Source organism: Castanea sativa, chromosome 6 (assembly GCF_040712315.1).
Source record: "Castanea sativa cultivar Marrone di Chiusa Pesio chromosome 6, ASM4071231v1".
In the NCBI taxonomy this organism is placed as follows: domain Eukaryota; kingdom Viridiplantae; phylum Streptophyta; class Magnoliopsida; order Fagales; family Fagaceae; genus Castanea; species Castanea sativa.
Genome location: NC_134018.1, coordinates 19,425,382 through 19,436,819, shown reverse-complemented (window position 1 = coordinate 19,436,819; position 11,438 = coordinate 19,425,382). Strand labels below are relative to the sequence as shown.

The 11,438-nt window shown below is 35.9% G+C and overlaps 1 protein-coding gene and 1 pseudogene across 1 annotated transcript; both read left to right on the top strand.

Annotated features, from left to right (window-relative positions):
• The first annotated feature begins 243 nt into the window (after positions 1–243).
• LOC142638969 (FBD-associated F-box protein At3g52670-like) lies at positions 244–2,187 on the top strand (annotated as a pseudogene).
• A 7,864-nt stretch (positions 2,188–10,051) lies between these two features.
• On the top strand, positions 10,052–10,804 carry LOC142639587 (uncharacterized). Its single transcript, XM_075813745.1, has one exon. It carries the CDS (start codon positions 10,052–10,054, stop codon positions 10,802–10,804), a length of 753 nt encoding a protein of 250 aa, XP_075669860.1.
• The last annotated feature ends 634 nt before the right edge of the window (positions 10,805–11,438 follow it).

Sequence of the window (11,438 nt, the reverse complement as noted above, 5' to 3'; positions counted from 1 at the left end):
TCAATTATTTTTGTAGATTGTAAATTTTACAATTAAGTCAGTTGTACCCTTAATTAAATTTGTTTTTTTTTGAAGGATACCCTTAATTAAAATTTAGACCAAGTCCAAAGACATTATAGAATATTAGTAGAGTTATAGTGTAGAATTTCTTCCTGTCTTCCTTGATTGTGTTTTTGTTTCTAAAATAATGATAATAATAATAGTGTCAGACTCACAGCACAATGTTTTATAGTATAATGCGGTTCCCTATTTCTCCACCAAATTGGTTTGGCACAGTATCTTTAAATTGGGAACTCCAACTCCAAACCCCATTATTTCTCAGCTTCTGCTCAACAACAAAATAGCTCTGAATGGCTAACTCAAACTCAAAACCAACAGGGGTGGACAGGATAAGCAATCTACCAGACTCTCTCCTCTGCCATATCCTCTCTTTTCTCACAACCAAAGAGGCTGTTGTCACAAGCATTTTGTCGAACAGGTGGAAGACACTCTGGACTCTTGTTCCAAAGCTCGACTTTAACAGCCACCAATTTAAAGAGATATCTTCTTCAGATGAGGAGCAAAGTCCTAATCAGTTTAATAGGTACGGTTTTACGTTTGCGCATATAGTGTCCAGGGTCTGGGCTCTTCGCAATCGCAATCGCAACAATGCCAATCCCCTCAAACAATTTCGCCTCTACTGGCATTCTGATTCTGACCCAATTCAAGTCGAAACATGGGTCCACGCCGCTCTTTCTCATGAATTGGAAGAGCTCGAACTCCGCATTTGTTTTCCTGAACTTTTCAACTTCCCCTCTGCCTTGTTTAATTATGCTAAAACATTAGTAGTTCTGAATTTAATGGGCAACAATGTTTTTGTTAATCCTCCTTCTTCAGCTCTCCTTGGCTTCCGTAGTCTCAAGACTCTGCATCTTGAAAATGTCTGGTATGCAAAACCTGACTCGTTCTCGAGATTCCTCAGTTGTTGCCCGGTACTGCAAAATTTGTATTTAAATTTACAAACATATACGTATGATGTTTTGAAAATCATTGTACCTACACTCAAAAGATTACATTTAGATTTCAATAATAGTGCTTATCAGTACAACAAACTTGAGATAAATGCCCCACCTCTGGAGTACCTATGTTTCAGAGGTTATGTGATTGAACATGCTTTGTTGGGAAATCTGTCTAACTTAGTTGAAGCAAACATCGAGGTTGATTATGATGAAATTAAAGATTATGGAAATATGATTATGGACTTCATCAAGCAACTCTCTAACGTTAAATCCCTTCATTTGGACTCAGTTCTCACTCAGGTAAAAAAAAAAAACACACACGCATTTTTTTCATGTTCTATTATTAAATGGCTAAACACTCTTTCTTGGACAATCAGTTATATTGATGTGATTATTATATTATTGTGCAGTTCCTTTGTAAAGCTACTAAATTTGATCTTCCCATGTTCATAATTTGGCTTTCTTAAACTTTCATGTTAATGCTTGTTTGTGGCATGTGCTCCCACACTTGCTTCATCTGGCTCCTAATCTTGCAGTACTAGTCTTTGAGAAGGTATGTTATGCTCAAATGATGAAATATTTTTTTTCTAAAATAATCCTGAATTAATCTAACTAACTAATGTATCTTCTGCTGTCAGGAATACACGGGATTTTATGCTTGTGATGAGGAAGATACTTCCATCATAGAGAGGATGTTCAATGAGGACGTTCCAATATGTATATCATCGCACCTCAAGACATTTCATTTTATAGGATTTCAAGGGTTAATGTATGAGCTGAAATTTGTTGGACATATCCTTAAGACGGCAAGATTCTTAAAGACAATGACAGTCTCTTCTGCTAATATAGATTCAGAGGAGCAGTTTCTTGCTCTCAAGGAGTTACTAATGTTACCAAGGGAATCCAGGACTTGTCAAATTGCATTTGACTGAAGTATATTTCGTTATGATTTCTCTCTGAGTTACTAAAGCACTGTATTTGGTTCGTTGGAATCAAGGCAGGTAAAAGTAGGAAAGATAAATCCAATAAGTCTGATTTACTGTGCTTTTAAGTACTGATGTTGCCTTGTTCTTTTAATTCATTCCCAAGACTTGGAAAATGTTGTTTAACCTTTTTCTATTTTAGTAGACAATATGACAGCTGCTGCTGATGTTAAAATCAAAATATATTGTGAGTGAATTATTGTGGCCGCTTTTCCTGGATTTCTTCATGTTTATTTTCTCTACACTCTCTTTGGGTTTATTTGAGAGTTTCCTTTTTTTTTTTTTTTGGGATAATTTAGAAGACCTTTTTAAAGAAGAGTCATTTGGACTTACTCTAGGTAGTAAAACCTACGGGGCAACCGATCCCACCCACAAGAATTAACATTCAGCTGCACACATGGTCCGCTATATCATACTTTACCTCATCTACATTCTTTTTTCTTTTTTTTTGGTGAGATTTTTAATTGCATAGAGCTAAAAAGTTCTATGCGATTATTTTTATAGGAAAAATGTGAACTTCAGACTATTTGGGGGTGATCGGAAGATAATTCAACTATCAAGAAGTACCTCAGTAAACAGTAACGAGAACTCCCCTAAAAGAAAATCTGTCGTCTAGGTTTACCTTGGGCTTCAATACTCAAGAAAAACTCTGTCATCTAGGCTATTATAAAGCACGTGTAGAAAATCTTAGTGTTAGTTTTGGCTATATTATATGGGTAGCATTAGCATTAGGCTTTTCAAAGCCACATTAAGCCAAAATTTTTACCAAACTCAGCCCAAAAGCTTCATACTTCAAACTCAATAAATTGTCAAAAAAAAAGAAAGAAGAAAAAGTAATAATAATAACAATGAACAGTGGACTCAATACATGTATTGAGCACCGTTCACTCAATACATCAAAAAAAAAAATCATTTTCTCTCCTCTCTTTGTTAATGATTATTTTAGTACAATAGTATTAGAATATTGAGGTTAATATAGTCGTCAATGAATAGTAGATTAGCTAAAGTAATAAAAGTGGAATTTTCAGACCAAATTACTAAAAATGCTTTGAGTCTGATGTGAATGCTTATCACAGATTTTGATCAGATTAGTTTCTATATTAGTTTAGTTAGTGAAATACAGATAAATCCATTGCAAAATGCAAGCAAGGAAAATATTTTACAAATTTGTAAATTCAATTATGGTTGTCAATTGTAAATTTTACTAATTGAGTTGATTTAGACCCTTAATTAAAATTGGATAAAGTCTATAGACATAAAAGAATGTCACAACACATTCCATTAAAAATATTAAATAAAAAAAATGTCACAACACTTTTATTTTCAATTGTGGTGAGCAGTGGCAATGCCACTTTGTCTTCATGTGGTTCATTTGTTCAAATGAACCCCCTCATTTGGAGATTTTTTTTTCTACATATAGTATTTTTAAAATTTTTTGCTTTGACTGCCCTAAAATAAAATTTTGAACCCCCTAAAAGAAGTCCAACAACAAATCAATTCAATAGCAACCTGGATCTTGGCCTTTTTAAAAAAAAAAAAAATTTGACAACAAGTCAAATTGATCTATAATCTAGGAAAAAAAATAGCAACCCCAACAACAAATATTAGTAATTTTTCATAAAAAAATAATTAAGTGGACTGTAAAGTGTAAATACTTAAAGATAATTAAGTGTGAGGTAGTGGAAGTAGGGTATGAGACACTGGAGAGTAGATATAAGATAGAAATTCTACTCTATAATAATCTAAGTGTATATATGTTTAAAACTCTCTTCTGTAGACTTGAATCTTGACCTGTGACACCCAAAATCTACAACCACACAAACTCACAAAAAAAAAAAAAAACTCTAAAAAATAAATTAACCCAAAACACCCAAAGGTGCCCTCAAACTAATACACTAAACAAAACGTAGTCTTTAAACTCTCCCAACACTACTTTGCTCATAACTTTCAGACGTACACACATAGTAAAGCCATACCAACATTTTATTTATGGGAATTAGTGTATATAATTACCCAGACATCTATGTACTACTTATCTTCTTTTAGTCATTCCAATCTATTTGTAATTTGTCTCTGTCTAGTAGATGACCGATCGGTTTGTGGCTTTGTGTGGATGGGGTTTGGCAGCATTGGGTTCCCAGAACGGGAAGCATCTGATAAAGTCATGAGGCCTGGAATCCTTGAATGCTTAAGAAAGAGGTCACCATGTTTCTCAGATGAGTATTGGGTTGTACCACACGGTTGTTGTCACTAACCGCAGAAAAATATTTGGGTTTGGAGACAATGAATGAGCACAGCTTGGGCATGACACCTTGAGAACAAGCCTTGAACCTACTGAAATTTTCATCCAAGAAATGTCAAATGACACAAAATCTGTTTTAGATAGCGAATGACATTTAGGAAGCTCAGCTATCATAAGCTTTGCGATGACTATTTAATATAACTTTGTATCAAAATTGAACACTAGAAGATTTTTAACTTTGATAACTTTGTATCATAAGGGATGTTTATCCTACATTGGTTGTATGTGTCTAGTGTCAGCTGATTATAACTTAATCTACAACTACAAAAGTTAGGCATTTTTGTAGTTGTACTCTGGTTATATAATGTATTATAAACCCGGTTTAGAACACTAGTATTACTACTTAATTTTTTTTTTTTTGGTCATTCTTGTTGAATTGCATTAAAAAAAAATTGTGAATGTACATTAAATTATTGTTGTATTTAATATTAATTTTGTATCATCTAAAACTTTCTTTCTTCTAGTAATTAGTAGATAATGTCCCATGCGACGCTCGGATACTTTGCAAATTCTTTTGAAATAATTGTTATGTTTTTTAAGACTTATTTGTAATATTCAATTTGTTGTATAATATTTATGTTCTCCAATAATATTGCTGAATGCTTTGAAACTTGATCTTCTTAATTCATATTTTATATAATAAAAAATTGTCATAGAATTTGTTTTTGGATATTGAGGGGAATTGCTTTACTAATCTAGATTTATGAGGTTGGAAAAGTCAAGTTTTTCAACATTTCTAGGAGACTAACATATTATAACATTTATAAACTTACTTTTTTAAACTGATTAATTAAATTTATAAATTAAAATTTTAAGTGTAAAATATGTTCATATCCTAAAAAAGTACAGAACTTCAAGCAACCTCCTAAATACTTCCTTAAGTACACTCCATTTTTACAACCAAATACCAAGCCACAAATTTCAAACACCTATTTCATTATCTCAACAAAAGAAAATTATTTGTAAGTACTTGCATATAGAGAATGTGATAAAGTAAAGAAAAATATGCTAAAAACACTTTCATTTATCAAGATTTAATTGCCTTAAGTTGGACTTCCATATCCCAAATTTATTTAGTTTTTTGAAAAAACACTCTAAAATCATCATTGACTTTTACTTTCATCGCTGTGCTTATAACAATACCGCACTAAATAGTAGTAAAAAAATACAAAGAAATCTATAAATTATGAGTTCTAAAATAGAATATAAAAAAAACAACTAATTTCATCAATAATAAATTAGAAGGTTTCTTTCTATTTTTCTTAAGTTGTAAAACAAAATACATTTATGGCTTTCTCACACCAAAATTCAAAAGACCCAAAGCCAATCATAGCATTTACAAAACCTATAACATTTAACCTCAATATCAAAACCATAAGTTGTCGTCAGTCAATAAATAACATATGCCATCATCCTTGGTTTTAGCCAACTCACACGAGTTAAGATCAGATGAGACGATAATATTAGAGCTAGGTAGGTGTTATTGAAGGATTGAAGGTAAATGACATCATTTTTGGTTTGTGTGTATTTGAGATGAGATGGCATAAAGGATTGTTGGTGGTGTATATAAAGGAGTAGAAATGCAAGATGTGAAAATACAAGAGTCCTTATTTTTTTAATTGGAGAAGTCTTGAAACATTGAACCAAGGAGTCTTACAAAGAACCCTTATTCTTTCATTGGAAAAATCTTGTTTCCTCAACAAAAAAAAGTTTTGAAACATTGAACCAAAAAACAAAATGTTCATATTTTTTAATTTGTAGAATTTGTAGAAGAGAAATATAATTTTGGTTAGTTGGTGTTCTATGTGTAAGTAGATTGGGGAGAAAGTGAGTAATTTGCTATTACATTGCCCTTGTGCAAGTGAGTTAAGGGATATGATTTTTGGGTTATTTAGAGTTCATTGGGTGATGCCTAAGGCCCTAAGAATGTTGTTGATTTACTAGTTTGCTGGCAAGGTCTGTTGGGATGACATAGAAATAGTGTAATTTTGAAGGTGGCCATTCCTCATTGTGTGATGCGGTGCATACAAAGTAATAAAGAATAAACGAAGGGGAAAAAAAAAAGTGAAATCAAAGGTCAATGGGGCAACGTCTGTAACGTCCAATTCTGAATTCAATTTTACAGTTGGCAAGGATGGGAAGTAGCATGGGAGAGTGTCCAATGCTAGGGAAACTATGGGACGGGGAAGGGGTAAACTCACAAAAAATATATCACGGGTCACCAATAAAAATTTACGAAGGCCATTGAAGGAACATGCTGACGTGGAAAAGCTGTCAATACAAGCTGGTGGACCTAAACGTAAGTGCAGTTCAACCAATATTGATGCAATAGAGGGAACAGAGAAGAAAAGGAGGATGGAGATGGAAACAGAGACACTGTGTGAAATTATGGTTACACAAATAGGAGCGACAGAGGTTGCTGAGCAACCCCGCCGGGCCCAATGATGATCCTAAGCTAGAACTGTCGGGGGCTTGGGAACCTCCGGACAGTTAAAGCCTTGGAAAAGGTTATAGCAAAAGAGACGCCCACAATCGTCTTCTTAATGGAGACAAAATCAAACACTGAGTGGATGAAGAAAGTTAAAGAAAGATGCAAGCTCAAAAATGGTTTCATAGTGCCAAGTAATGGTAAGAGTGGTGGTCTAGCATTATTTTGGAAGGAAGACACTACTGTGGATGTTTAAACTTTTTCTCAAACACATATCGACGCATTGGTGGATGGGGGAGAGGGAGTAGGGTGGTGGCATCTAATTAGGTTTTATGGCGACCTAGACACGAGTAAGAGATATGAATCTTGGGCCAAATGGAAATATTTGAAAGGTACATCGACTTTGCCATGGCTAGCAATTGGAGATTTTAATGAATTGGTTAGCATATCGGAAAAGGAGGGAGGTAGTGCAAGGCCGAGACAGCAAATGCAGCACTTTATTGACACAATTGATTTTTGTGGCTTCAGGGAGGTGAGCTATATTGGTCCAAAGTTCACATGGTTATATCAAAAGGCTGATGGTTCATAAATCCGTGAAAGGCTCGATAGGGCTTTGGCAACGACGGAGTGGTTGTCTCTTTTCCCGACAGCCAAACTGTTCCATCTCACGTCCTTAGCCTCTGACCACTCCCCTTTGGCCTTTCGGACAGTGCAAAAACCCCAGAGAAGAAGGACAAAGAAAATTTTAAGGTTTGAAGTGATATGGTTAAAAAAATCAATGGTGTGAAGAGGTGGTGTAAGCGGCATGGGAGGAGGGTCTATCCTTAAGCTCAGAGTTCAAACTTGGGAAATGCATTGAAACTTACCGAACCAGATTGGAGAGCTGGAATAAGACAGATTTCGGTCATGTAGGCAGAAAAATCGCGGAATTACAAAAGCGCCTTGAATGGATTGAGCTTCAGCCCACAAATCCGGTTATGATACAGCTTATGCGTGAAACAAGGATTGAGTTGAATGGATGGCTTGAGAGGGAGGATTCTATATGGCGCCAACGTTCAAGGCTCACATGGTTTCAAGAGGGGGATAGAAACACACGGTTTTTTTCATTCAAAAGCCTCAGCAAGGCACCAAAAGAACATGATTGAAGGTTTGGTGGATGCAAATGGGGTTTGGCAAGAAAAGGAGCATATCATTGAGAAGATTGTAGTGGATTACTACAAAAATTTATTCACCACAAGCTGTTCAACCGAATTCAATGAACTCTTAGAAGTAGTGGAGACAAAAGTAACATCAGATATGAACCAATGGCTCACTAGAAACTTTAGAGTAAAGGAGGTGGAACAAGCACTTAAACAAATGCACCCACACAAAGCCCCAGGCCCAGACAGTATGCCCCCTTTGTTCTTCCAACACTTCTGGTCTACTACTGGCAACGAGGTGACAAAAATGGTACTAGATTTCCTGAACTTTGGTGTTTCTCCTCCCAATTTCAATGACACACACATTGTATTAATTCCCAAAGTCAAGAACCCAAAATTGGTGACTGATTTTCGTCCTATTAGCTTGTGTAACGTTGTGTATAAAATTGCATCGAAGACTATAGCTAATAGACTCAAGAAAATTCTCCCTAATATTATTAGTGATACTTAAAGTGCCTTTGTAAATGGTAGGCTTATTACTCATAATGTGATTGTAGCTTTTGAAACCATGCACCACATTAGTCAGAAAAAAGGAGGGAGGGTGGGGGAGATGGCACTTAAACTTGATATGAGTAAGGCATATGATAGGGTGGAGTGGGAATGTCTAGAAATAATCATGGAGAAATTGGGTTTTGACATGAAGTGGAGGAAGGTAGTAATGCAATGTGTAACTTCTATAACTTATGCTATAAAAATCAATGGGAATACAAGGGGCCATATTGTACCTACTGGGGGGATCCGTCAAGGAGACCCCTTATCACCTTATCTTTTTTTATTGTGTGAAGAAGGTTTGTCTGCATTAATAAAAAAGGAGGTAGCAGATGGACATATGGAGGGGATAGCTATTTGCCGGGGAGGCCCAAAGCTCTCCCATTTGTTCTTTGCCGATGACAGCTTAATTTTTTGCAAGGCGTCCCTATCAGAATGCAATTCCCTACAAAGAGTGTTACGGGTGTATGAGCAAGCCTTTGGCCAATAGTTGAACCGGGCAAAAACTTCATTATTTTTTAGCAAGAACACCCCTCGAGATGTCCAAGAGGAGATAAAAACCAGATTTGGGGCTCAAGTCATTAAACAGCATGAGAAATACCTTGGACTACCATCACTAGTAGGAAGAAACAAGCAAAGTACTTTCAAAAGCATTAAAGAGAAGCTTGGGAAGAAATTGGCGGGGTGGAAAGAGAAGATGCTATCCAAAGCTGAAAAGGAAATCCTTATCAAAGCAGTGGCACTAGCTATCCCAACTTATACGATGAGCTGCTTCAAATTACCTGACTCTCTTTGTGGTGACCTCACAAGCATGATCCGGAATTTTTGGTGGGTTCAACAAAGGAATGAAAAGAAGTTAGCATGGATGAGTTGGGACAAGCTTTGTGAGCCAAAATCTTGTGGTGGTATGGGTTTCAAGAAGATTAAATAATTCAATAGGGCTCTACTTGCAAAGCAAGGATGGAGGCTACAAACAAAGCACACCTCTCTCGTTTACTAAATTCTTAAGGCTAGATATTTCCCACACTTTGATTTTCTGCATGCTTCTATAGGAAACAACCCATCCTATACATGGCGGAGTATTTTGGCTGCCCAACCGCTGGTCTGAGAAGGTATGAGGTGGAGAGTTGGTAATGGGAGGGACATAAGGATTTGGGAGGATAAATGGCTTCCCACGGCGTCCACGCATAAAGTATGCTCACCCCGGTTGTTCTTAGACTTTGATACTCGGGTATGTGAACTGATTAAGCCTGAGTCTGCAAGCTGGAATACGATGCTCTGTTTTACCCATATGAGGCAAAAGTTATTAAGGGGATACAGCATCTACAAATGGCCTATTCAGTGTGCGTAGTGCTTATTTCCTTGCAGAAAAACTATCCAAGACTGAGTTGGAGGGCACTAGTACGGGTAACAATCTGATGAAACAATTCTGGAGAAAATTGTGGGGCCTCCCAGTACCACATAAGCTGCGTCACTTTGTGTGGAGAATGTGCCGGGAGATACTACCTACCAAGTCCAACCTTGTGAAACAACAGGTATTGCAAAATGGTGTTTGTGATGAGTGCGGTGTGGAGATGGAGACTATTGAACATGTGCTCTAGAATTGTCACAAAGCAAAGGAGACATGGGTGCTCTCAAAGATAGTTGCTCCGATGGGAGGAGAGGTGTGTAGATCGTTCCACGACTTCCTATGGCATTTGGTAATGATTGATAGAGTGGATGAGTCCAAAATAGCTCAGATTGTTAGTAATGCGTGGGCTTTATGGTGTAATTGGAATGAGGTAAGGAATGACAAAAAGCAAAAATTGGGGAAAGAAATAAATATCTGGGCAGCAACTTACCTGGCGGAGTATACCACTGCAATAGCGACACCATGCATATCGTTACCTATGGAGGAGTTGAAGAGTTCATGGTCACCACCACCGAGTCCCCTGTTTAAGGTTAATGTCAATGGCGCGATTTTTTCCACACAGGGGGCAGTGGGTATAGGTGTGGTTATCCAGGATGATGAAGGAAAGGTTGAGGCAGCTCTGAGTAAGAGGATTGAAGCTCCATTGGGGGCTGTAGAGGTAGAAGCAAAAGCTTTTGAGGCAAGTATCCTTTTTGCGAAGGATATTGGAATCCATGAATTTATATTGGAAGGTGAATCTACTATTGTTTACAAGGCCCTTTGTGAAGTTTCTAGCCCCCCAGTAGCTGTTGAACCTCTTATTGAAGGCATGTACACACTGTGTAGTGACTTTCGCAGAGTGGAATTTTCTCATGTACGCAGGCAAGGAAATAGACCAGCCCACTTATTAGCTAAACATGCTCAAAACATTGTTGACTTTAGTGTGTGGATTGAAGAGCATCCTTGCTTTATTGAGCAAGCTCTTATCTATGATGTAAGAACCTTTTTGCAGTGATAATGAAAGTTTTAATATTCCCATTAAAAAAAAAGTAGCTGTTAAATGAAAAATAATAAAGTCATCTCCAGAAAAAATGGAAAATAAAGAAGTGGTCAAGAGAAGTAAAAAAATTAAAATAAAGATGACCATATAGAGTACATTAAAAACTTTATAGTGCAATAAAATCAACCATTACATTCAATTAATTAAATCAATAATTAACAATTTAACAACAATACAAATTTAAACTTAGAACTAATCAAACTCTAACTAGAAAAATTATATTTAATATCATAACTAAAAATGGAATGTTCTTTAATTATTAATAATAGAAATCATATAAGAAACAAAGTTGAAAAATTTTATAATCTCATTTTTTAACATTTCATTTTACCTTATATATATAATCTTCATACACCATGATATTTAAAAGTCTAATGAACAATTCTACCTCTCAATTCTCATTTAATGTCTATACAAATCATCAACTAGTAAATCCACTGCAAATAGGTTAGACTACTTATATGAAATCTCCCATGTACCTGAAGATAGTAAAATTCCTATTACTGATTTTCCTATTGTAAATCCTTACACTGTGTTTGATAAACCCCAAAATACCTTCAAAAAATCCATAAAAAAGTTTTTAGGTCCT

Excerpts from the sequence above, each read along its gene's own strand:
- LOC142639587 (XM_075813745.1), top strand. The coding sequence starts at position 10,052 with ATGGGAGGAGAGGTGTGTAGATCGTTCCACGACTTCCTATGGCATTTG.